Source organism: Blennius ocellaris, assembly GCF_963422515.1.
Source record: "Blennius ocellaris genome assembly, chromosome: 2".
In the NCBI taxonomy this organism is placed as follows: domain Eukaryota; kingdom Metazoa; phylum Chordata; class Actinopteri; order Blenniiformes; family Blenniidae; genus Blennius; species Blennius ocellaris.
The window spans coordinates 5,671,292-5,698,412 of NC_137651.1; the positions used below are offsets into that span (position 1 = coordinate 5,671,292).

General features: G+C 39.2%; 1 protein-coding gene across 1 annotated transcript in view; it reads left to right on the forward strand.

Annotated features, from left to right (window-relative positions):
* The window catches only part of LOC308142786 (cGMP-inhibited 3',5'-cyclic phosphodiesterase 3A-like), a gene marked incomplete at its 5' end in the record, with an annotated part of 66,227 nt that extends 47,600 nt beyond the window's left edge, over positions 1-18,627 (forward strand). Inside the window, 14 exons of the mRNA XM_080513364.1 lie at positions 3,771-4,013; positions 6,622-6,767; positions 6,848-6,963; positions 7,217-7,457; positions 7,578-7,654; positions 7,917-8,113; positions 8,398-8,529; positions 9,381-9,492; positions 11,023-11,130; positions 11,276-11,475; positions 12,238-12,441; positions 12,529-12,690; positions 17,278-17,539; positions 18,292-18,627. Of these exons, the coding sequence (XP_080369490.1) occupies positions 3,771-4,013; positions 6,622-6,767; positions 6,848-6,963; positions 7,217-7,457; positions 7,578-7,654; positions 7,917-8,113; positions 8,398-8,529; positions 9,381-9,492; positions 11,023-11,130; positions 11,276-11,475; positions 12,238-12,441; positions 12,529-12,690; positions 17,278-17,539; positions 18,292-18,608 (2,517 nt within the window). The 3' untranslated portion in view covers positions 18,609-18,627. The remainder of the gene's footprint in view (positions 1-3,770; positions 4,014-6,621; positions 6,768-6,847; positions 6,964-7,216; positions 7,458-7,577; positions 7,655-7,916; positions 8,114-8,397; positions 8,530-9,380; positions 9,493-11,022; positions 11,131-11,275; positions 11,476-12,237; positions 12,442-12,528; positions 12,691-17,277; positions 17,540-18,291) is intronic.
* Positions 18,628-27,121: the final 8,494 nt, after the last annotated feature.

The window sequence follows — 27,121 nt, forward strand, 5'->3', positions numbered from 1 at the left end:
TGGGTTACCTTATATGGCCCCCAGTTTTCTCTGCAGACTCAAACAAATACAAGTATGGGGGCCAAAAAAGGTGGCTTTCATGACACCCTCATAAATGCAATAGAATAGCTTTCACATAAAGATAAAGAACGCTCATGACTGCAATTACAAGCAAAGTGAGAAAGTCTGGCACACATACAGGGAAAGTAGGAGAAGCAGAGGTTGCTGCCAGCCGCCAAGTGTAGTAGCCTCGAGGGTCTGGCAGATGGGCGAGCGAAGGCTTATGGATGGAGTGACCGTGTGCGCTTATTTGCGTCATGTGCTGGCACAGACTTGCAGGGAAAAATGCCTGAGAAGAGCAGAGGGGGAGATTTATGCTTTGGTTCGCACAGTCTTATAATCAGCTCTTGTCTAAGCTGTTATTGTCCACTTTGCGTGCCATTTCTTATGGGTGATGTGGATAATTTACATTTCATCCAAGATGTTTGGGCTGTGCGCTATCAGCTGGATATTTCAGAGGACTCGCATAGATATGATCAGCAGAAAAAAAGAACATATGCGCACACAACAACCTTGCATTATAATTGTTACATATCTTGTTTCTGCCGTGTTTATTCAACAACCAAATCTGAGGGATTACTGGTAATCACAGTACATTCACAGTATTATCAGAGCCACAACTTGCACTGAAATGTTGGAAACTCCAAAAGATTTTACCTTTGATTAGCTGCCTGGTCTGTTCTCCTGCTGCATTCATGTGCTTCACAAAGAAACCATTGTTTTTCCGGCTTGTTTGGTTCATAAATTCATCCAATTGTGACAGCAAAAATGTTAAAACACTGGAAATGGATAATACAAACATGAACATAACTAATCTAAGATCTAGGTCACTGTACTCATGTAGGAAAGGAGTTTGTACCCCGGCCTGGAGGAATAGAAGCATCCATAGTAACATTATTATGGTTATATCAATGCACTGTATCTGGGTGTGCCAACACAACAAATACATATGTCTGAGCTGCATGGGCTCATTCATGTTTTGCCAGCCATTGTCATGATTAGCAGTATGTTGACTTAAGGGGGAGTACTTTTCATTTTGGACCCTGATTTATTAAGATAATGTATTGATCATGTATTAATAGTGCCAGATCATGGTTTGCATGCATTGTTGCAGGTGATCGACTAAGATTAGCACCATGTTGGGGGGGGGGGGGGGGGGGGGGGTGATGATCAGTCACAAAGTTAAAGCTTTGTCATGGAAAAAAGCAAATAAAGAGATCTAGAAAGTAAATCCAGGACAGAAGACAGAGTGCAACAGTGTATGTGTTGCAATGAGGTCTTGGAATTCCACCACAATACTGCTAAATAGTTCTTCAAAAATGACGCCAGTCACCAAACATTTTCAAACAGCATAAGTCACGTTTTGCACTGTGAATTCATTTATTACACATATGGTATGTTTTTCCTACTATTTACACAATTTGGTGAGCTTACTTAAAATTGCATAGACATGAAGTCAAGCAGGTGAAATCGTACACAGTCCTGAAACTGAGTTGACCTGCCTTGACTTGCAGTTCGAGCCCACATTTATATCCACTACATTCATTTGCTCCAGGAGTAAAACGTTTAGAAATGTACCTCTGTTGTTTTGTTGTTGTTTTTTTGCCACATTGTTTTGCATGTATGACAACAACCATACACATGTCAACATTGTCCATGAATCTTTATATTAATTCTATCTACATTTAATACATTTTGTGCAATCACATACATACCCAATATTTCTACACACACACACATCCAAAAATATATACACCATTTCATATTAATAAATAAATACATTATATCTTGTGAAAGTATAGTTCTGAAAAAAAATACATATATAATCTATGTTTAATCTAACTGATGTTATGAATCAAACTATTGAGTTATACTTCTTATACAATAGTCACAACATAGTTATTTCAAAGCAGATAAAAAATCAACCACACATTAAAACAGGCGCCGTTCAAGAACTAAAACCTGTCAAACAACCACCAACTGGGAGCAGTGGAGTGCAGAAAAAAAAGAAGAGTGTAAACAGACAAGTTGTTTGATCTGTCACGAGATGAGACTATTTATTTTATAACAGGGATCATCTCAGGTTCAGTGAAGAGGCACAGCTCAGCTGACTCTCAACACATTCAGTCACCTCCGGCTCTCCACAGCAGACTGTTTCTGTAGCCTCAGCCCCTCCTTTTCTTTCCACATAAATCACTGCTGCAGTGTGGAAAGAAACAGTCTTTGTTAGGCAATAATTTAAAACCTTGTTAAACTATATCAGTACGACTGTAATCAGAATTTGCTTTGTATTTAGTGAGTTGGCTTTACGGCGCTCAAAGGAATCAACTTTGTCATAAAACTCAACTCTTCACTCAAATTTATCCATTTATATCACAATAATATTTTTCTATGGAAGAATAACTCTCCGTTAAATAGATAAAAATAGAAATAGAAACACAAACTCAATACACGGGTCTGCCTGGGACTCTTGTCTCGCTGGGATAAGCCTGTTGTGCAAAGGGATGAGACGGACACAATTGCAGGATTTATTTAAGAAGGATTTATGTCAAAACAAAATTACTATATACATAAAATAAATAAAATTAATAAACATGGAAACCATATGACAAGGTGATTATAAAGCTATTGTTTGAATGCACCTGTTATACAGACTGTTTGACTTCATGCTCAAGTGTGAATTCCGTTGATTTCTGTGTTGTTTTTTTCTTTTTAAACATAAAAAAGAGACACTTGAAGATGTCTTGCTCTGTTACAAAGGTTTCCAAGTTTTGTTCATCATGGTAACGTGAAACACTGAGTGGCTCCATGGTCCATTGGATAGCACCGCTTCAACTTTGCCTCCCAGCTTCAAGGTCTGGGCTGAATTATCAGCTTGGGTCTTTCTATTTGGACTTTGCATGTTTTCCATGCATATCTCAGCTTTTTTTTTTTTTTTTTTACCTTATTTCAAAGTCGTGGTTGTCAGGTAAAATGGCTGCAATGCTGCTTTCCTCAAGAATATGAACTTTGGTCATCATTTTCTGCGAAAAACAGGAATTGTCCAGTTTATTTTTACAATGTTGAGTCAGAAAACAGTACGGTACTGTGATTTCAAACAAACAAGAAACACCTCAAAAGAGCTCTATTTACTGTATGAGTTATTGACTTGGTCCAAAACCCTATATGTGCTATAAAACACCCAACTCTTTATGCCAGAATTCTCGCTCTGATAAAACCAGACTTAGGTCCTTGAAACTGCTTTAAATTTACCATGAGGACATTGACGTAAAGATTGCATTTCTTTTATTTCTCAGTTTTGTCAGTAAACAGCATATTTTGTCCAAATGGATGAGTGTGTGCATTGGTGATGATTCCTGTTACATTTACCTTGTGATGTACTGGTACCATGTCCAGGATGAAAACCTTTCACTCAGTATCAACTCAGATCAGCTTTAACCCTGCTCTGGAAAAAAGGGATATTGATGGTCGACTGGTCAAAGTATTATGAAATACTAAACTAACATCCATGAACTGATATAACCTGATCGGTGGCGATGTATTGTCAGTGACTTTGAAATGATTAATATGCATTAGGGTCTTTCTGAGCCTTCTGGGACTGTAACATTTGCTCATGTACACAATTAGACACTTTCTCTCTGAGATATCGAGATAAGAAGTGTGGTCTCATTCTGATCAACCACTTGGTTGTCTTATTCATATTCTCCCTTTCCTCTCACCCTGTGTTGTAGTCATCGGGTACCAGTGTGGTGGTGGACATTGCAGTGATGGGCGAGGCTCACGGTTTGATCTCAGACCTGCTGGCAGACCCGTCGCTGCCCGCGAACACCTGCAGCTCTCTAAAGGCCGTCAGCAACCTCCTCAGCACCCAGATCAGCCTCCAGCCGTTACATCGACCACGCGCCTCCACGGACACACACGCCTGCTCCGACTCCGAGGAGCCAGAAAAAGCAGAGCGATTGGCCATTCCAAAGGTTAATGTCTGTTTTTGTCCCTTCTTTTCTCATAATATCACAGGACATCAGGATATCAGCAGGAAGATTACGCACTTTATAAACTGAAGGCTTTAAAGTGAGTAAAAGCAGAGATATTTTATCAGCTGTTTCACCAACGGAGGGATGAGATTCAGAGGGTAGCATAATAAATGGTTCAGTCATTCACCTTAGCCTGAACAACTTCAACATCACCTACACTGAACCCTTGTATTATGTTAAGGGTCAAATTGACCCTTAACATAATACAAGGGTTAAAGAAAAAATATACTGTATGGAGAAGTCACAAGGACAAAATAACATTCCTCAGTACAGACACAGATTTGTCTTGTTATGGACAGAATGCTGATGCAGATATTACTTGTGATGTCACAGACTATGTGAATGTAAGATTCTGAATAAATCAAGGGGAAAAAATACTGTTTTTGCCAGAACTGGGTGAAGTTAGATCCATGACTTTACCGTACTCATGGAACTAAAGAAACTCGAGCTGTCTGCTCGCATTTGCAGCGGTTACCTTGCATCTTAAAATACATTTTGTACAGTCTGCTGGTGAAACATCATTACTATAACTTGAAAAAAGCACTTGGGACATTTCTATTTGCAACCTCCTTTCCTCCATTTGATGCTTTTTACCAGCCAGGATATTTTACTTTTTACGAACCATTTTTTAGGCTTTTATTTCATATGCCCTCAGTCATGCACGTTAATGCCTATTTTTATCTAATTTTATATTTAATTTTATCTGTGTGCTTTTATTTCCTTTTCTTCACTTGTAGCACATTGAGGAGTAGAAGTAGTACTAATTAAGTCTCTGGGCTGAAGTCATCATTGTAGAAGACAGCATTCAATCAGCAAAAATATAACACAAAATATTATTATTATTGTTGTTGTTGTCATTATACCCCCATAACTAGTTACTAGTTATGATAATTTGAAAAGAAAATCATAAAGCAGAGAATTAAATCGTTGTGCCTATACGCTTCTCATTCCAGACGACGAGGGTGCCGTCGTCGAAGTGCCGCACAATTGTGACATTGTACATTTTTCTGTACAGTCAAAAACCCAACATGATATTGAACAGCCAGATTTTAAATGTTATCTCAGAATAAGGAGCATGATGATTTGGTGCTAAAAAAAATATAATTCAGCAGAATTGGGTCAAAGGTCGAAGTCTCAGGCAGCTTTCCTGTCCTATCAGGTACATTTGTCTTGCACCCATTAAAAACAACAACAAAAATGTAACATATGAAAACCACAGGTGTATGCCCACATCAGTGCACTTTTTTCTGCATACAGCCGCCATTTCCTCCCTCACACCGGTATAGCGTGGGCCTCTAATGTGGCTTACGATGACGCAAAAGCTTCTTGCGGGGGGTTTTAATGTTTTACAAGGCCGGTGTTCCAAAATGCATGCAGGGCACTTAAGGCGGCAAGGAAACTAAATAAAGCGTGTGATGCAACGCTGGATAGCCTACCAAGAATGTTACTAGTACCGTTAACGCTGCCTGAGTGGATTCAAATGCTTGACCCATGCACTAGAACTCAATGAGATGTCGCCTCATTTTCGCTGATTGGGGATTTGTGAGTCTGCATGTGGAAGTGGGAGTAGAGCTTTGTTACAACCCTCTGAACTAAGGGCAGAAATATTACTTACTTCTGTCATTTGAATGTACAGTTGTCATGTATTACTCAGGTGTCTGACTCTTTTGTAACTTCGATGTGTGTAAAGCTCGACAGTGTGTGACATTTCGCTGTAGTTTAAATTAATAGGTTATCATTTTGCTTTTGTTTTTCCTCTCTGTTTAGCTTATGATGTAATTTTGGTTTCCCCCCCAGCAGATTTATGTTCCTTTCAGGGAAATACACAAACATGAAAACAATACAAACTCTACCTTTCTTTAAATCTCCAGTATTACACCCCCTTCATAACTTCTTGCCCTACCACACATTCCAGTTTATTTAGCTTGCTCATCAAATGTATTATTTGCCTTATTTTTCTCTATGTTCACTAACTTAAAGAGGGACAGCAACCTACAATACCTCAGAAAATATGTTGCGACATCTGATAATCTGAGTGTCTGAAGAAAAACTTATTTAGGGAGATATGATAAATGCGAGACCTTTTTTTATATAATAAATCACTTTAATGAAGTCAATCTTCACAAAAAAACTCAATATTTACTAAAAGCAATATTTTTCCCATTCCTCTTACCATAATAACTCACAGTCTGCTGATGTTCAGGCATTACTGAGAATCATGCAATATAGTAAGTGTCTGCCATAGCTGTTGGTGCAACATACAACAATCAGAAAGTAAAAAAAAAAAAACATATTTGGGCTGGAATGTTTATTCATCTATGAAAACTGAAGTTCAAGCCTCCTTTTGAAGATGCCACGGGTTTATTCCCCTCAACATATCTCATATTACTGCTATGAGTTGAAGTCATGGTGAGCGTGTGTGTGTGTGTGTGTGTGTGTGTGTGTGTGTGTGTGTGTGTGTGTGTGTGTGTGTGTGTGTGTGTGTGTGTGTGTGTGTGTGTGTGTGTGTGTGTGTGTGTGTGTGTGTGTGTGTGTGTGTGTGTTGCAGCGTCTCAGACGGAGTCTGCCTCCAGGATTGTTGAGGAGAATTTCATCAACTTGGACCACGACCACCTCAGCTACAGGGCTGCCGACCATAGAGCCAGGTCCTGTACGCAGAGACCGCTCAGCCAGCATCAAACACACTACCGACGGGTAAACTCACTATCTCGTCTACGCGGTTGGTTGCCTGTCGTTTTGTCGTCCGTTTGACCGTTTTTCTCTCGTTGATCCAGTGACTCATGGAACAACTCAGTGATGATGACCATCTCCAAGAGCCGCTCCATGTCCGCCTCCTACGCTGCCTCCATCACTTCCAACCACCTCTACAGCAAACCACTGGGAAGACCAGGTGTGTGTTCTCAGATCTGAGTTCAAATTTTTAGTAAATTAATTTACGACATTACCCTCATTTACATTGTGTCTGGGTTGGTAGAGAGTCGGACTTGCATGGCAGCCGCCTCCATTGGTGTGGGAATGTCAATTAATGTGATTAGCGGTGCAAAGTCAAATGGGAACAGCCTGCTCACATGGTGGAAAAGCGCTATATAAGTGACATCAATTTAGTATTCTAAAGTTTCAAATTTGGGAACCATTTCTTTCAGCTTTCCCTCCCGCCAACATATCACCTCTGGGCTCCCCGTGCCCATCTCCTACTGTCCAGGGAACCCCGGCCTCCAGCCCCACGATGAAGACGTGTTCAATACAGCTTCCAGAGCCGGCTGGGCCCCTGGCCCAGGTACCTGCCTCTGTGGCCACCAAGAGCCATCACAGAGCCTTAACTCACAGTCAAAGCGCCCCAAGCTCCACCACCACCCACTGGCGGCCTCCGTCACTCTGCGTCAGGTAACACCATCGGGCCATTGCCGTCATGTCAAAAGAGCAATCAAGAGGATTTGAAATGGTCCATCTCGATCCTGGTGCAGTCTTTTGAATACACGCATCCCTCTGGTCTCTGTCTCTTAGCTGTGGCAGGCCGTTCCACAATCGGCTGAGCCATGGGGTAGAATCGGTCGACAAGGGAGACAGAATACCGCATCGAGGTGAATAACAGCGCAGAGCATGCAAGCATGCATGCTTCTTTTGAGCGTGTCACAAATTTCAGCATTTAGCAGCATCACAAAATATATATTCTTTTTAATTAAAGTCAACTTGACTGATTATACTGTAACTGTAATATTAAAATACCATGTTGCATAGTTTCCTGATGCATATAAGATCCTCAAAACTGGTCTTACAAACTCTTGTCATAATTGGAAATAGTCACCACGTGATCGCAGCAAATATCACATCTCTGTTCCACAGATGAGCGCGTAGTAGCGTCTTCGGACTACGACAGCACCTACGACAGCACCTACGAGACCAACCACAGTGACAGCAGCGACTTTGCAACGAACGAAGAGGAGGGAGAGGGGGGCAAGAAGCCGGCCGAGGCCAGGGAAAGTTGCAGGGAATATCCAACAGAGGGCATCGTTCTCCATCCTATCCTTCCCTCACCTGAGGTACGTCATCAGGAACTTTTTCCAGCAAGAAAAAAGGAATGACTTTCCAATCCCTGCAAAAAAACATTCAATAGAGCAGACTCATTGTTTGGGGCACTTCAGTTGCTTCAGTTAGGAAGTCATCTTGCTTGACCAACATGCTCAGAAAATATGCAGCTCTACAGAGCGTACTGATCTTCATTGTCATTCTTGGTCAATTGTAGGTAATAATTCTAAAGATAAAAAGTGGCCAATGTTCCTTGTCTGATGTTTTCCTCTGGATCCCTCACCTTTCCCCCTGACAGGACAAGCAGGTCACAGAGGAGCCGGTGGAGCCGGAGATTGAGCCTCTCATAACTGAACTCAATAACTGGAACTTCCCTATATTCAGTCTTGTGGAGAAGACGCACGGCAAGACAGGCTGCATCCTCAGCCAGGTAAATAGTTTGTTAGATTTGATCAAAATATATCAGTACTGATTCAATTAATCAGAAAACACAATACAACAGCTCAACAGTGTTGTTTTTTCTGCTGCTGCAGCTCTTCTCAATAAATAAATAGTAAAAAGCAAATATGCTTCATAAGACTCTGGTACACTGGTTACCAGTCTTTAAAGCAGTTCATAGTCTTGCACGTTAATATTTAGGCTGAAGCACACAGTTTTATTGGCATTTCTTTTATCAACTTTTTATTGTAAGTTTATGTTGTCTCACTTTTGTTCATTCAATTTGTAATTTCTTTTAAATTGCTAATTGCATTTATTTGTGTACAAATTTAGTTTTTAACATTAAGTATTCTCTGCCGTTCTCTTTTGTCTTTACTTGGTCTTTCTTATCACTTTGTCATTTAGCTCTTAAGCAAATGTTATTGTTTCCATGAAAGAAAAAAAAAAAGCTTGCTCACAATGATGAATTCCACATTGTATGAGGCTGGGTATGCAGGAGGCAACAAAACATCAAACAATTCAACATATATATATATATATATATATATATATATATATTGGGTCAATGGGGTGGAATTCTAAACAAGAATATATACCTTGTGCTACATTCTCTAAAGCTTTTCTCTCAATAACTTTAAGCTTAAATACATACTATAGCGCGTAAGTACGTTTTGTTTTTTTGAGTCAAGATGATTATATGGAAGAAGACTGAGATGTTGTGACTGCTCACTGTTAAAATCATTTACAAACAGGCTGGATCAGATGTTTCAGATGAGGCATAACCACATATCTCAACACAGAACTATTCACACTGGTGATTATGTTTTCTTTGTTATTTCTCAGGTGTCCTATAGGCTGTTTGAAGACACAGGTCTGTTTGAGACATTCAGGATTCCTGTACAAGAGTTTATGAACTACTTCCACGCATTGGAGAATGGATACAGGGATATTCCTTGTAAGTAAAAAGAAAAGAAAAAAGGAAACTCATCACTACCGCTAGACGCCACAAGGTGGCTGTATTGCTCTTAAAATAATATTTAAAATGAGGAGTGTGCCTTCTGCCTCAGAAATATGAGGCATGTATTTATTGTATGTGTACATTTTTACCTTCATTTTATAATAGGAAGCATTATATATATGCTTTAATATGTTTTACGGTTCTTTTTCTATATCCCTGATAATTTGTCAATGAACTGCCCTTACATGCAATATAAATATGGATTGTGTAATACATCAAACTATATCAGTAAAATGCCTACTTTTAGTGGAAATACAGCAAAAAAGAGAGAAACCACAATAAATATGAAATTGTTGTTGTTGTTGTTATCAAAAGTCATGTTTCATCCCCCCAAAAACCTGGTGTTAGCTGCTTGTGGTGAAATAATGAACACAGTTGTTAACAATAGAAAGGTTGAAGTTAAACTCTGTTGGTTTGCATGTTTTCTGTTTTTACTCCAACGTCCTTCCACTAGCCAAAGATATGCTTTGAGGGTTTTGAGTTATTAGTTACTCTAAATTGTCCTTCGTTGTGAATATATGTGCACAGAGTAGTGTGTTTGTGTTGATTTTATTTGTGCTGATTTGTGATAGATTTTAAGGTCCTAACTTGGTATATGACGGTAGTTGTTTTCTGATTATCATTTAAAAGCTGCTCTCAAAGAACAAAGAACCGTGTTTGAAACTTCAAAAGAATTGTGGTGGTAAAGTCAAATTTATTGTCAACATTTATTCTAATATAGAATTATATGCTTGTTTGAAGATAATGAATAATCAATAATATGATATATACAATAATAAATCAAATCAGTATTATAAATTGGGATGAAATCAATATAATGTCACAACTAATTAAGGTGCTGAACTAAATAGTTATTTAGATATATGTATTAATATATTTATTATTTATTGATTTAGTTATTATTGGTGTTATCTTTGTATTGTGTTTCTCTGTTTTTTCACAAATTTTATTTCAGGGATTAACAATTATTATTATTGTCATCATTATTATAATTACAACATTGGGCCTTACACCTAAAATGTGGAAGTTCTACCTATAATAGCAAGCATAATAAAAATCCACAAAAGGAATAATGAGAATCCTTTGATAGCCAAGATCTAAATGTACCGTACTCAGAGTCCACTTGAACTGCCCTCATGGCCTTCAATGAAGCACTCAGGTGCAATCTGTTCTTTCCTATTTGTAGACTTGGTGTAAAAACAGGAAACAGTATCTGCTTCTTTAAAAAGTGTGAGATGCATCCTCAGTTTTTACAGTTACATGATACTGCGGGATCATAAACTTTGTCGACTGCTAAACCAATATCATCTGCTTTGAAATATTCTGTATTTTCATATCCTCAGCAATTCAAAATAATTGTATTATATATATAAAGGACTGAGTGTTTGCATTACAGAACTGCGGGATTATGTTTCTGCTGGGAAATCCTCACTGATGTAACCGAGCATTTTATTTGACCCTCTCCAGATCACAACCGGATCCACGCCACTGATGTGCTCCATGCCGTTTGGTACCTCACCACACAGTCTGTGCCCGGCCTGCCCATCCTGCTGACTGAGAATGGGATAGACAATGGTGCGTGCTTGGTGTAGTTTTTCCTTTCTTTTTTTTTATATATATATTAAAGTAGTTGTACAATCTAATGTGACTGTACCCTAAATATTATAGTTTATTAAGTGTTATCTCACTAAGTGTGTGTGTGTTTTCTTTCTGTCCATAGACTCGGTGAACGGCATCTCGTCTGGAGCCGCGGGCTTCCTGGTGTCCAAGATGAACTCTCTGCTGGAGGAGGGTTATGGGTCTCTGGCTGGTCTGATCCCCGGCCTGGAGCTCATGGCCCTGTATGTAGCTGCTGCCATGCATGACTACGACCACCCAGGAAGAACCAACGCCTTTCTCGTAGCCACTAGTGCACCCCAGGTAAACTCTGACTTTGCTTCTCTGATCAGAAATGTCAATTACACTGCTGTATATGTGGCAAAATGATTTCAGATGAAAAGACTCGCATTGAACATGAATAAATCCAATTATATTCAAGATTGAAGATGTTTATTGTCATATATACAGAGAAATACATATTTACACTGTACAATGAAAAGCTTACTTTGCTTCCCCCCAACCTATAATAAACTAAAATATATAAAAGAAGGAACAGAGTATGTACAGTTAGATAGTTACTGGTGGTTATTTAAGAATAAGGCACATTATAAAGAAATATGGCAGCAGTTGCAAGAGGTAGTGTGACTACATCTGCAGCGCAAATTTGATATAATATTGTATTCAAAAATAACAACCAAGAAATTCCTAAACTTACTAATCAGTGATATTGAAACATTTCGTGTACACAATTTAGAAATGGAATTGGAAATGGGAAGGGAAATGAAAATAACAATGTTTATTGATTTGGGGGATTTTGTATCAACCTGTTTGACTTCTCTACTCCAGTCGACCTCCAACTTGAATTTAGTGCCACTGAAGCACAAAAAGACTGGCGATTTGAATGTGTGCGAGTGTCGATCCATAAATGCATACTTTTCATTTTGAAATATCTCTGCGACGTCTCCAGTCAGTAAAATCCACATCACCCAGAATCAGATCTGTGACACAATAGTTTTGGTTTGAGATCTGTTCAACTCAAACGCCAAGCACAGCTTCATTACACTTTCTTCTCCTCCGTCGTAGGCTCTTCTCTACAATGACAGATCCGTCTTGGAAAACCATCATGCGGCTTCAGCTTGGAACCTCTTCATGTCCCGACCTGAGTATAACTTCCTGGTTAACCTCGAACACGTGGAGTTCAAGCGTTTTCGCTTCCTGGTAATTGAGGCCATTTTGGCCACTGACCTCAAAAAGCACTTTGACTTCCTGGCAGAGTTTAATGCGAAGGTTTGTCAATCCCTGCATCGTACATACACATCTACTTACTGCTGTGTCATTAAAGATTAGATAGTAATAACTTAGGGGTTTCTGCAGGTGGGTGATGAAGGCGTGGCTGGTATTGACTGGACCAATGAGAACGACAGATTGCTGGTGTGCCAGATGTGCATTAAGCTGGCTGATGTCAACGGGCCGCTGAAGTGTAAAGAGTTGCACCTGCAGTGGACAGAGGGGATCGTCAACGAGTTCTATGAGCAAGTATGTTGGCTACTTTTTTTTGGTTGTTTACATCTACAAGCTTGTGCTTATTTCAGAAAATAACCATTCATGTCTAACTGGGCGTGAATGTGACGCTGAAAACACTGACTCTCTAAATCAGTCGTGCTTCTCTGATGAACGTTGGCACTGCGATGGCGATTTAGCTTCTTGCTCAAGGACCTTTCATCAAGATTTTATGTGTGCGACTGCATGTCCCCTCTTAACACAAATAGAATATTCAAAACACTTATCTGCCACCTCATGAATTTGTTAGAAGTCACTGTAGACGGACGTCGCCTGGCAACAAATCCCGCTCCGAACTCCCCAGTCCATAAAGATAAAATCTGATTAGTCGCAAAGATATAATTGTTTGCCTGGAAACAGTATTGTAAGAAGACTTGCATTAGTTTTAAAGTCTCAGGCTTGTGGAGATTTTTTTTTTTTTAGTATTAATTCTTCTCAAAGTTACAGTTCTTGTTTCACCTCAGTATCATATGTTTGTGTGTCTTTAACATTTTGCAAATGTCACAGATAATTTATATATATATATATATATATATATATATATATATATATATATATATATATATATATATATATATATATATATATATATATATATATATATATATATATATATATATATATATATATATATATATATATATATATATATATATATATATCTGGTTGACCTAGTAAACCATTACTACTACTAAACTCAACCGATTGACCCTTTTGTTCCCATCCTGTCACTGCTGCTCGCACACTTCTCATGACCATGAAATCCAGACTGTTTATGTCTTAAAAAAAAATCCAATCAAATCAAAAACACCATAAAGCAGACATATAGAGCCGTACACTCTGCGGTGGACATGGCGATTGCCACGACATGATTGTAGAATAAACACTCCTGTGTTACACATTTGTAACATGAACTTCTCGGTACCATCAAAAACACACCAATATTGAACCACTGAAAGAAATTTGAAGGTATTTTGAAAAGAAATGGTAGAAGCACTGAGTAATTCACATTTTATTTCAACAAATTAAAGGCAAAACTGGAACATTTCTGATGAATTGTTGTGTGCTCGCTGCCAACTCAACTAGCACCCCCTCCATTTTGTGTTTTTCGCTTTGACCGGCCAATTTTCTGGCCGGTTTTTGCTGAAACAGCTTTTTGAATGTTTAACAAATGTTATAGAACACTATTCCTAAATTCTCAGAATGTTTCGATATGCTCTCTGTATATGTGCTCCCATTTTCACCAAAACCCCTTCCACTTTGACTGGCACATTTTTCACCGTTTTTTGCTATTTTTGTGGAAATGGTCTGCAGAAAAAAAATTGTGGGACACTATTCACAGATTTTGGAACATTTGGATGTGCATTTTGTACACGTGCTCCCAACACAGAAACCATCCCAGTGTCCTTGTCATAACAAGTTTAACTCCAAATCCACATGCCACGCTTCATACTTATGAAGTCATAATTTGTTGGTTGATCTCTTTTGTTTTTTTGTATTTTCGCAATACAAAACATTGTTATCAGCTGCTGGCATCCTGAACAAACTTAAAACAAAAAAACACAAACTGTGACTGGAAGAAAACCAACAGACTGCACAGAAAAACCCTAGAAGCAGAGATCTTCTGTAAAGCAAGAGTGATCCATTGACTGATTTTGAATCATCTGTTAACGCAGAACTAAACAAGTTCGTCATCGTGAGGGTTTTTTTTTTTTTTTTTTTGTAAATCAGCATATTATCATGTACCGCAGCTGGAAGCCTCTAATATGAACTGTGTTGATCAGTGAGGAGATTGTCCTCGCCGTGATCCTCGCCTGATGCTCAGGCTGCTGCTCCTCACAAACCGTCTGTTCAATTCTCATAATAGCTTTGAGAATTATGTATGTTCTCTGGGCCTGTGCTTCAGAAGGTGGGTGGAGAGAGAGACAGAGAGACAGAGAGACAGAGAGATCACACAGGAGGCAGAGGGTATGTGTAGTAGGGTGGTCCTTATTTATGAAGTTTTGAAAACTTATGGTCTGACCCCCCTAAAATCCTCCAATTGACCAAAAAATGTGATCTGCAAAGTTTCATCAAAATATATTAATATTTAGAGGTAGCTCAATGGACTTGAAGTTTGCTTAGTTGAAGCAATTTAGGCGTTATCTGCCGGATGTATCATTTGCTCCTAATGTGCATACACCATACATGGCCTTGTCAAGGAGCTTCAGTCACATATTTGTCTTCCTGTATCAGAACAACTGCAATCAAAACTAATATTGGCTGTGCTGAGATAAATTTCTTAAGTACAGAGATGGATTTGATGCAGTAAGCATGTACCATCGATGAGCGCACGATCAATGAATCAGGTTGTCAGAGACTTCTCTCAGTGACAAGCTTCACTCATTTGGCTGTTCTTCAGTGTCTCTGGCCAAAATGACCTCAACAACAAGAAAACTGTTTTTGCTGTCAACACAAGATGACATTTGTGGTGCCAAATTACCCTCGAAACAGCACGTTTTGGGTCACTTTCTCTACTATCACCTTCAGCGCAAGGAGACTGTAAGGCAAGCAGCAACTCTTACTGTATTGAAAATTGAAGAATTTTGGAACAGGGCAAGAATACCCACAAGACATAATCAAGATGTGATCAAGAAGGTTGAAAAGCTTTATGCAGAGTGGCAAGCATTGAAGAAAAATGCAAAACGAAGATCGAAAACACAAATCTTAAAAGAGGAAAATTTCACCTCCGACTTCAATGATCTTTTTGATATTGCACACAGAGATGCAATGACTCTTATTGAAATTCCTGAAGATAGAGAATTCCTGCTTGCTCAAAGAGAAAAGGGGCGACGAGGTTCAATGATTAGTGTTGATAAGGTCTTGGATAGAAAAGAAAGGAAGCGAGAGGAAGACCAGATGAAGGAAATGCAACGTCAGCAAAAGTCAGAAGCCAATGTTGCGCTGTTAAATGAAAAGGTCACTCTAGAAAGTAACAGTTGTTCCTCTGAAGCTGGAGATTCTGACTCTGATGAACCTATCCCTGGATGTTCTCGGTGCAATGTGTAGTACACATGATAACTGATATCAATAAAATATTTTTCTGTCAAATAGTACATGGCTCTTTTCTAAAGAATACTTTCACAAGAAATGCATGTGACTGGTGGTTTTGTACATGCTGCAAAGATGTTACTAAGTATTGGCAGTATATTTGGTCTTTTGCAATCATTTGATGACTGACAGCAACAATGAGATATACTTCAAGGCCTTTGAGCTACCTCTAAATATGCATAGATTTGTGTGAAACTTTGCAGACCTCATTTTTTTATCAAAAGGAAGATATCTGGGGGGTCAGAGCAAGAAGTTTCCAATTTTTATTTTTTCCCATTGCATAAGGACCACCCTAATGTGTAGGTTTTCTTTTTTGAGGCAGGTGACCTGAATGTACCATCTTTGACAGCACTCGCTCACTCACTCACTCACTCAAAGTCACACGGACGCTCATCACAGATGGAATGAGGGAACAGTCAGTTCTGATGTTAAACGCTCACTCAAGAATTTTTACCATGCTCTTCAGTGCCTCCTCTGTAAGCTTCCAACATGTTTGCAAATATCCAGGTGTGTCAGCATGGGTCTGATCACTCTGTGGCTCTATATACATACACACTCTTTCCAGGAGTGCCCTGCACTGGCGCCACACAGGTCTCAGGTTGCCATATCAATTGGAGTCTCTTGCCCCTTTATCCTCCATTGTGAGTAGCTTTGAAAGCACTAGCGTCAGAAAACAATAATAAAAAGAGAACAATTTAGAGCACGTCAATTCAGTTGGCTCGGCCTCATGAAGGTTACCAGAGATGTGGCATTAGTTTGAGTGATGATGAAATTAACAGATTTCAAACATGTCACGTGTCTTTTTAGACAAGCAGTCATCATGTCTCGGGCTTTGGGGACTTAACTGAGGATTGACAAGTACCTTAAGTGTCACATCTTTATTTAGCTTCCATTTAAAAGAGCGAGAAAATAATTGACCTGAAAGGAAATGATGATCAGGTGCTTGTTTCACCCTGCCAGGACTCACTTAAGTGGCAGCCATTAGTAATATGTCAGAGGCCAATGTTTAAAATGCAGACATCCAAGTAAGCCAAATCTCTCCAGACACCGATACTTACGGAGCAACTGCAGCTTAACCTGATGCTTTACTATTTGTAGTCTTGGCCTACTTTCTGCAGCCTGTACCCAAAGGCAGTGTAGCTATGACTCTCTGCTTGCCAACTGAGTTATGCAAATGATTGTGTAGCTGAGTACATACCATCACATGTGCCTCACATATTTTTCACCTGTCTAACCACTAAATACATTCGTTCTATATCGAGTTTGTGGTTGCATTCAATGAATATAGTTGGTTTTGTTGTTTATTGTATTTTGGCGATAAAAGAGTGGGAGAAAAAGTCTGAAGATTTGCATTGAAATTAAATGTAAATTAGTACAACTGCTATCAGATTAAAGACAGGTTCTCTTGCTTTCTCTTGTCCAATCTAGTTCATTACCTCTGACAATTTTTTTTAATCGTGTGTATCCTTCTAGGGTGATGAAGAGGCAAGCCTGGGCCTTCCCATCAGCCCATTCATGGACCGGTCCGCTCCGCAGCTCGCTAAACTCCAGGAGTCATTCATCACTCACATAGTCGGGCCGCTGTGCTCCTCCTACGACTCTGCTGGCCTGATGCCGGGATGTTGGGTGGAGCCACCTGGAGAAGGAATGGAGTCGGAAGAAGAGAAAGAAGAACAAGATGCCGAAGAGGAAGACACAGCAGACGGGGATGTTTCCACAGGTTCTGGCCACTCCCGTATGTTAACTTTGTTATTTACTCATGTTGTAGAACATAACTAACATTTGTTCCTCCTCTTATAATAGCTGCCTTATTATTTCCTCGAAACCGCAGTGCATTTGAGATGATTGTTTTGGAACTTGGTAGGCTGTAAGCAAATTTAACCATATACGACCTGTTGAAGCATCATGATGCTCCACAGAAAGCCTGCTCACACACTATTGACTACTTTCAGTGTGTTGGGCCAGAAAACATTGAAATGATGCACGAGTGTGCCCAATACTGGTCTCAAACATCCCTTAATTTTACATTCACTTGTTATTGCATAGACAGTGAGATCAGGGCAATTTGGCATTTTAGGACTGGCCAGTTAAATTACAATTTGTATTGATGTCACACTTTAACATATTGAGGTTGTTTTACCAGTGAAAGTGCAGCATTTCAAAGGTTCCAGTATTACTATAGATACAGGGCAAGTCAATATCCGGTTGAAGGCTTCATTTCTTTTTTCTTTTTCTTTTAATATCAGGTGGTTACCATTAGCACATTTCAGGTAGATACAGCACATGCTACCAGTAATTGCGTCAAAGACATGTTGACACTTTTTTGATGACACAAAGATCTATGATTATGATTCCTTCCCTGTCTTTCATGTTTTCTCCAGTTATGCATCAGAACACTCCCAATCCCACCATGTCCCTTCAAACAATGCCTTAAAGATCAGATACATTACTAGAAGTGGTTCTCACAGTTTGATTTGTGCCTCACAGAGCGGCCTGAAATCAAAAAGATGAGCCTGAGGAAAGTGTTCTGCCAGATCACGCAGCATATTCTGGAGAACCATGAAATGTGGAAAAGAGTGCTCGCCACAGAGTCCCCAGAGGACGTCCAGGGAGAGAACCCAAACTGCATCGGCAGCCCCGCCGATCCAATCACAGCCATTCACGAAGAGGAGGAAGAGCAAGCAAGCAAAGAGGAGGAGTTGGCTGACGGCCTCGATGAAAGTGAAGAGGCACCGGCGATGGAGGAAGAGGAACTCCTTCCACAATCAGAGACTTCAGGAGAAAAGGAGGAAGAACCAGAGTGATATCACAAATGGTGACCTCCTCCTAAACAGGGAATCTGAACAGTGTCTAAATTTTGGTTTTTTCTTTCTTTCTTTCTTTACTAAACTCTGCTATAGTAGCCAGCACATCACTTTGACACAACACTGTAGAAGATGTTTTGGGTAAAATGTGCCTAACAAAAACAGGGTTGAGGAGAGCGACGACGCATACCCAGTGTATCTGACAGAGAGAGCGATATAAGAAGATGAAGTAAACCTAGGGTAAGAAAAAGCTGAAAGCTAAAAAAAAAAAAGAAAAGTGAATGAATAATAAACACAGACTGTTTTTTTTTTTTTAATGTGCTTCTTTTGGTCTGGATCTGGCACCTGCACCTTCGTCCAGACTACCCATCCTGCACTATGGGGCAACCACACTGGTTAAGAAATCCACTCTATCAGAGATATATCCCCCACACCTCCCCGCACTCCTTTCGTTGCTCGCATGCGATCAGCACACTCAGGAGTCAGTTGAGGATGTGCAACAAGCCCCTTCTCCTTCAAGACAATGGGATGAAAGGCAGGGGAAAGGCTGCGTCCACTGAGGCTCAGCCTCCTGGATTTTCTGAGGTTGGAAAAAAAAAAGAGTCAGCGCCTGTGCATTGTGTATCCAGACAAACACACACACACACACACACACACACACACACACACACACACACACACACACACACACACACACACACACACACACACACACACACACACACACACACACACACACACACACACACACACACACACACACACACACACACACACACACACACACACACAGAAACATGTTCCCTGATTGAGACGTGCAGGAAGTTCAACAAAGAGTCCCGTTGCTCCAAAAGCTTTATACGCACTCAAGGAAAAACATACAAAACAGTGTTTTTGTTCAGGTAAAACAATGTTGGGCAGTAATTATTTTCCTCTGGCCTTTTGTTTGGGAGTCAGACCAGCCCACCTGCTTGTTTTCCAGGCTGAACAACTCAGGAAGACAGAAACCTGTAGAGACAGAAACACGCCTCTGCTTCTGCTTCTCTCTCACTGCTATTTAAGATGTCAGTTCGTTGATGTACCAGGACAAAGTGTGCTTCCACTTTGTGCAACACAAAAGAAGCCACTGGACACAGTACACACCCTAATGTTAATGGCATTGGTACAAAATTCACAAGGCACAAAACTGGCTAATAAGGTGACATGTTTTGTTGGGTAAATATCCTCGTGTCAGTATTTGCAGCACTTTGCAGCACTTTCTTTGATCTCTATAGTGGATGTAGCACCAATGTTTTTCTCAATATAATTTATGGGCTGGTATGTAGGCCACATGTTTCAGAAAGTGAAGTAATCCAGTAAGCCATCGTGGACCAGGCCAGAGCTGAGTCACAGCTCCAAATCACCCAAGAAGATTTACGTTAATAAGACATTACCACCGTGTGACGCCTGTTACCATCCAGGAGGTATTGTGTGTTGCCGAGAAGCTTGGTGGAGGTCCTAGAAACGGCAAAGCCAAAGCCGCGTTTATATTATTGGCTCAACATGTTAAAGACAAAGCCAAATGTACTCAGAAAACTACAAAGTTTAGCTTTCAATCAAATCCAAATGTTTTTGTTCTTTAGTAGCAGAGAGAAAAAGAGGAGTAAGCAACACAGGTATATTAAACAACATAGACATAACGATGATGTATTTTGATCAGAAGTCCAACCTTAATTAACATTCCCGAGGAATTTAAATCACAAGCCGGCGGATTGCATTTTTCTTTCTTTTCCCTCCATCCTTGGTGCTCTCCTATGACATTACGTATGGCTTAACAGGAGTCTGTGCTCTCTTTTGATGTCCTCTGTGATTCTGATTACTGGCGATGGAGGTAAAGTACAAACAAGGACAGAAGAGCCTTAGTAATGAGGCTTAGCAGACAAGGAGAAACCTTTAAGCTTTAACTTGTAGCTGCTTTTGAAAGGTCAGAAAAGTCTCCGATCTTTTCTCACATTTCAGCTGATTCTTCCAGAAGAAAACTCTTTGAAGATGAGCCAATGCATGCGGAGTCACATCATGTGATGAACCACATTTCCAAGCCTGCAAAATGTATTGCTGTGATATGCAGGACAGAGTATTTGATCTGACATCGGAAGAGCAACAGAGGCCCTTTGTGGGTTCTCAGCCAGAGACCTAAGGGTACTTTTTATTTTCAATTAGTATTGTGATGTATACTTAAAAAAACACACACGTGTTTGTCCATATCAAAGACTTATAGGACTTTATTGCCTGATAAAGACAAAGCCAGGGAAGATGTAGATATTTTTGCCATGGTTCTAGATATCAGAGATAATTACACGGCATTGGTTTGTGACTCTGCTACTCCTCTAAAAGCCTCGAGATTTGCTTGGGTTCATGTCGTATGGCAAGCTACAGCTACACACAGTCATGTGGCACCTGATTTGCTGGGTGACGACTGATCACATTTGTACGACTCTGAAAAACACAAGAAATGACTAGGAAAGCCAACAACACATGTAAACATTCTGTTAAATGGTTTTCCATACACACTGGAGGGAAAAACAGACTACGCAAACTATCAAAAAGGCTTGTTTGCTTATTGCCACTGGCTGTAGTTGCCCTAATGTGACCCAGTTTCTTAACTCACTCAGAGTTTTGCTAATACTGTCGTAATGCTGTAAAAATCCTCAGCTGTATCCATTGCACTGTTATCAAACTGCCCATTGTGCAGAGGAGGGATAAATGGTGCAGCAAAAAAGCCCTTGACTACTTATTCACTTATTCACTACACTTGCAAAAGTGTGCAGCAGTTGTTAAAAAGTATTATTGCCTGGAAAAAAAAAACTTCACTTTAATTTGAAGGATTACATTTTTTTTGGGGGGGGGGGGTTCCTAGAAGTTCATACAAATAAATGGAAGTACTTCTTGTGGCATGATCCACGCATGAAAAGGTCACTATTTATGTGAATCGGGCAGGAAATCTTAAGCAAATATGGTCTATGTAACATTTTATTGAAACACTTGACCTATCATTTGTAGCATATGCAGCACATCCTGCACCCGTCGTCTTCCAGTCGCCTCTACTCGCAGTGGCTTATCAAGTTTGTTGGAAGTCGGTAAAGCGATCTATAAACACCAGCCGATATATGATTGATCTGCACAGTTGTGGATCTAAGCATGGTCTGGAAACTTATGTTGAGTTTTATTTCCAACCTCTGTACAGAAAGTAGTACTCAAGTCATTTGAGGGGAAAAAACAACCTACATAACAAAATGCTACAGGAATTTGAATACAGGTGAATAAGCATGCGCTCCATGCACTGTAAATACCCTTCGCACTATACAATACATCAATACCTCACTTGCAATCTACTGTGCGTGCTTTTACAATGATTCTTTCCTGTCGCACACTTGTACTATCCTGCACGCCCCCTCAATGTGTTTGAGGATATTCAGAGATTTCTTTTTTTTGCTTGAATTTCACTTAACTTTGCCAGTATCTAGTCAATCAAAACGTCGGCTGTTTCAGTTTTCCTCACAAATACTCCCCAGGGCAGTCATGTGTTGGTGTGTAACCGAGTCTCATACGGCTTGGTCAAGTTTCACAGTTGTTTATACAAATTTAACAGTATAATCAAAGGGCCATATTGGGGTTTTCACATGATTGATCATTTATCTTTTTAACTTTGTATTTACAACTATAGTTTATATGTACATTGTGTCAAAACATCTCCAAGACATATTGTGTTGTTACGGTAGCAAACTCGCCAACTCTCCTCAGGTCATCGAGCCTTGCAATATAATTCTGTACTACAAGATGGCGTCATGTCCCCTCGGTCAAACAATACGAGAAAACGCAGATAGTTGACATGTAGATGCGACTGTAAATAATACAACGGCTGAAGCTTTTAGCATCTATCAACTGAAAACTGGCATAACTCTGAGAACCACAATCACCACTGCCACCAATGGACAAAAGTGCTGTGACATCAGTCCTACATCCTGTAGTGCTAACTTTGTAATGCATATTCTTATATACTTATATACACTTTTCAACATGTTAGAAGTACTTCTTGCAAATTTCTATTGGGCTGTTAGTTTTTATTATGTCTGCAAGGTGTAGATATATTTTGTTTGCTGTAGAAATTTGTTCAATGAATGCTAAATTTAATTCACTGATGATTGCAGCGTTAACAATGTAGTTTATTTAGTAACTGAAGTAAGTGAGTGCGTTAACACAATTGTAATGCAGCTATAACAAATAATTGGAGGGGTGTATAAGCACAGTGGATAAAAACCGATACATGCCTTTAATCGGATAGTTCCATAAAAATGAACAAGCTGAGTTTAAAACAAAGCTCTAATTTAAACCCTGTTTACACAACGTATTTTGGTGAAAATGTGAAAGCTTTTATTGCGTTTTGGTTGTCTTAACAATAATGATTAGAGCCACTGAAAACACAACTTTTTAAACACACTCCGATTCCGTGTTAATTGAAGAAAATGCAACTTTTCTGCAACGCTGCTACTGCACATGCACACCACAACTCCAGTAAATAATTCTCCTGCACATGCAAGGTGTATGTAGATGGACAATAACATAATTTTCCTCCAGTCTCATGACTCCCAGTCCCTATTCTTAATAACAACAATGTTTTCCTCCAGAGTGTCACGACTCCCAGTCCATATTCTCCTGGGACTTTGTAGTTATATAATTGAGAGTCACTGTAATAGCAATCCAACTTAATGATGTGTCCTTACGAATGTCTGTGTACTCCCATTGTTAATGTTTATAGTGGATTGTCCTCTGCACGCATTTGTGTGTGCTTTCACTATATACTGTATATGAACAACAGCACCCACTAGCGGCCCTACATGGAAACTACTTCATTTTCAGCATTTCTACCTTTTTTCAAATGATGCCATGTAAACAAAAATTATGCTTTTTCACTTGAAGCGTTGTGTAAACGGGGCCTCGTTAAAGGGTATCTTTTTAACTGACGAGAATGAAAACATAATCAAGACAAGTCAAAATGATCAAGTAAGCTGTAGTGTAACAACTATCAGAATCATATGCCTGTCAGTTGTAACAATATTTATGAGGACGCATCCACCTCACTTCCTCTTTTAAAGTAAAAGCCACTGGATTTGCCACACCCAACCTCCCAGCAAACTGCACATTGCCTGTTATGCCTCCGCAGCAATAAAGAAATATATCCGTTATATTTTCAAAACTACCAGTATGGTCCCAAAAATTATCTCAAGAAACTTGCTTTCTTAATTGTCATTGCTCTGACTTACATGGAGATTCTTGACCATCTCTACATGTGACCACGTGTCATCATTTGGCTTTTTGGTCCTCGTCATCATGTCAAACCACAAGATCACTACTTGTCTTTCTTTTTACAAAATGCTCTTACAAAACAAACTAAACTTGGCTGGAAAGAATATTGCAGGGTCTACAACTATAACCAAACCCTCAGTTCATCTGAGTCATTATGAGTGGTTTCTTTGAAATAACGAGAAGGGGATTGCTGCACACTGAAGTAACTGTGCAAACCAAAGAAACTTTTTTTCCACTTTGCAGTTTTTTTTTTTTTTTTTATGTTTTGCACAAAATAGCCCAGAAAAGAGCATGTTCTTTTTTTTTTCTTTCTAAATCTTGTAATTCTGTGTGAAAATGCATTTTGTTTTTGTGGAGTACTGTCAGCATTAATCCGAACAGACTGCAGCTCACAATGTTATCCACATACTTGCTGTCTCTTATTCTTTCACGGCTGTGTCAATAGGCACCAGTAGCACTACAATGTAACGGACTAAGTGTTCTGTTCCCAGACTAAAGCCCTTGCAGTTTCCTTTTGATGGTTTGAACCAAAAACATTTCTTTTTTGTATTGTTTATTGTTTTGGCCATATTAAAAAGGGGCTATGCTCCTGTGCCATACCATTTTCACATGTACGTATGTAAACACTGTTTGAATGCTACAGTATAGTCCTCAGCTTTCCTTGTTTGTCACAAAGGAAACCAAAACAAGACTTTTTCACAACTTTCAAAGCAAGACAAACAAGATTGGTATGTTTCTAATCTCCTATAATGGTCGCTTCACTGAGTCTAATCTTTTCTTCTCTCCAATATCTTGCACTCAACACATGTAGCAATACCTACAGGATGGGAAAATTATGTGATTCACCAGTATTTGTTTAAGTGGAATATGATGTTTTATTTCTATATATTGTTTGACTTTGTATAAAAAAAAATATATACTGTACAGATACAAAAGTATATTATGACAAAAAAAGACTTTTAGAAAAAAAATATTTATTTTTACTGTTTTGTAATTTAGACACAATACTGTAGCTCCTCTATTGCCAGACTTACTGGAAGTGCCTCTCAATAATGTATTACAAAGTAACTATACAATATATTGGGATTATTAGAACCTGTCACTAGCAGAGCAGTGTCGATGTTGTAATGTGAATATTGTTCAATAATAAAATTTGCAAATGCCACACGTGTGTCCGTCTTTGTTCTTTGGGTTGTTTCTCCAACAGCTCGTGGGAAAAGTTGGAGAGTGGATTTTCTTTTGGCGATCAATCTTCCAATAATCCAAACAAACACAGAAAGGTTAGTTTTGTTTCTTCTTCTATTCATTTATTTATTTTGCCCTGTGACAGACAGGCAACTTGTCCAAGGTGCTTCCATCAGATGTCAGCTGGGATCAACTCCAGTTCGCTGTAAACCCAGTGTCTGGAAGCCATGAATTGTATAAGTGGATTGTCAAATGTTTTTGGTGCTACAAAGCACATATTTTATTCCGAAATGTGTTTGATGGGTTACTGAATTTCATCCCAAGCATGAGAATGAGGAATAAACGGGATTTGAGTGACTGAATATCTCATGGTTGTTGCTGTTTGAATATTTCATAAACTGCTGATTTACTGGGGTTTTCTTACAAAATAATGTATAACAAACAAAGAGAAAGTATCCAGAGAGCAGCTGAGACGGTGTGGGGATTCTTTCTTGTTGTTTTTACATTTTTTGAGGATTGTTTGAAAGGCCACATTCCACCTGAATATTGTTGCTGAGTCGCTGACCATGTCTGTCCCTTTATAATACAGTGTGCCATCAGGATAGTGGACTGTGTCCTAAAGCTCCAACCTTTTTACTTTTCACTTTGGGTAAGTAGTTGGTAAATACAACAAAATGTCTTCCTACTACAGTTTTTTTGAGAGTGTTCACAAATTATTGATTGGGTTAAATTGTATTTTTCTTCTTTATTCACAACTATATGCTAATGTATTTTCTGGTCATTTCAGGTCTTTCCGGGATTAATCCGGGAACATCTTCTCAAAGTTCAAATCAATCTGTATAATCAGATCTTTAAATAAATATCCTAACATGAAATTATAGGCATTATTTCAAGGTTGTGATGAAGTGATGATTCCACCCTGTATATCTTCTAAACTTCACTTCTCGATGCCCCTACCTGATTTAAATACTATCAATTTTAGGATTGCTGTTAAAAGACTCACAGGCCTGACAATGAAACCCTTTTGATGTTTTTTAAACAGTCTACACATATACTGTACAGGTTCTGCCTGTAGACATGATGTGGCAGAACAGGTGTTTCAGGAACACTGTAAAAAATGCCATCTATCATCTGTCACTTATATGACATTGTAAGGAAGTTCAGACACACAATTGACTATTGATGTCTAAGATCTGTGTACATTGATAAGGGGGTTATAGCATGATGTTGATTCTTTTAAATAATTTTCTGAGACTATGCTGGAGAATTGATCCAATAACAGCAATATAATTACACTTTCCAGCTTTTGTACAAAAGCAGGTTGTGACAAAACAAACACAAGCTGACCGCTATTTAACAATATGGTTGCACTGTAAAGCGTAACCAACATTAGTGACAGATTACATTTGCATGGTTCTGTCAGAAGTTTATTTGTTGTGAAAATACCCGACTTCACACATGCCAGGGCCACACAGCCAGGAGAATGAAATATGTGCCATTTACTCATCTATATATTCACACAGATAGAAATGAAGATAACAATGTTTGCCAGACAAGGTCAAGTTGACTTTATTGGTACCCATTGGTAGATTCTTTCTGCAGTAGCAGGAGAAAGCGTCCGATAATTCACACTGATACATATACAAAGCAGCAGAGACATGGACAGGTACTCACAGGCTCACTGACAGGTTGGAAACCAATAAATAAATAAAAGAAAGACATAAATTGCCAATATGAAAAACCTGTTAAAAGCCTTAAAAGGGAACAATAGATAGGTAAAAACCAGGTCAGATTGATTCAAAAGAGAAACAGCAGCAGATACAAAGCTGTTCCTATAGTGTGCAGTCTTAAGTTTTATGACTTTAAATCTCCAACCAAGATGGCAGGAGCTCGAACTCTCTGGCTAGGACAGGGGTGGCCAACCCTGGTCCTCGAGAGCCGCAGTCCTGCATATTTTAGATGTTTCCCTGCTCAAACACACCTGT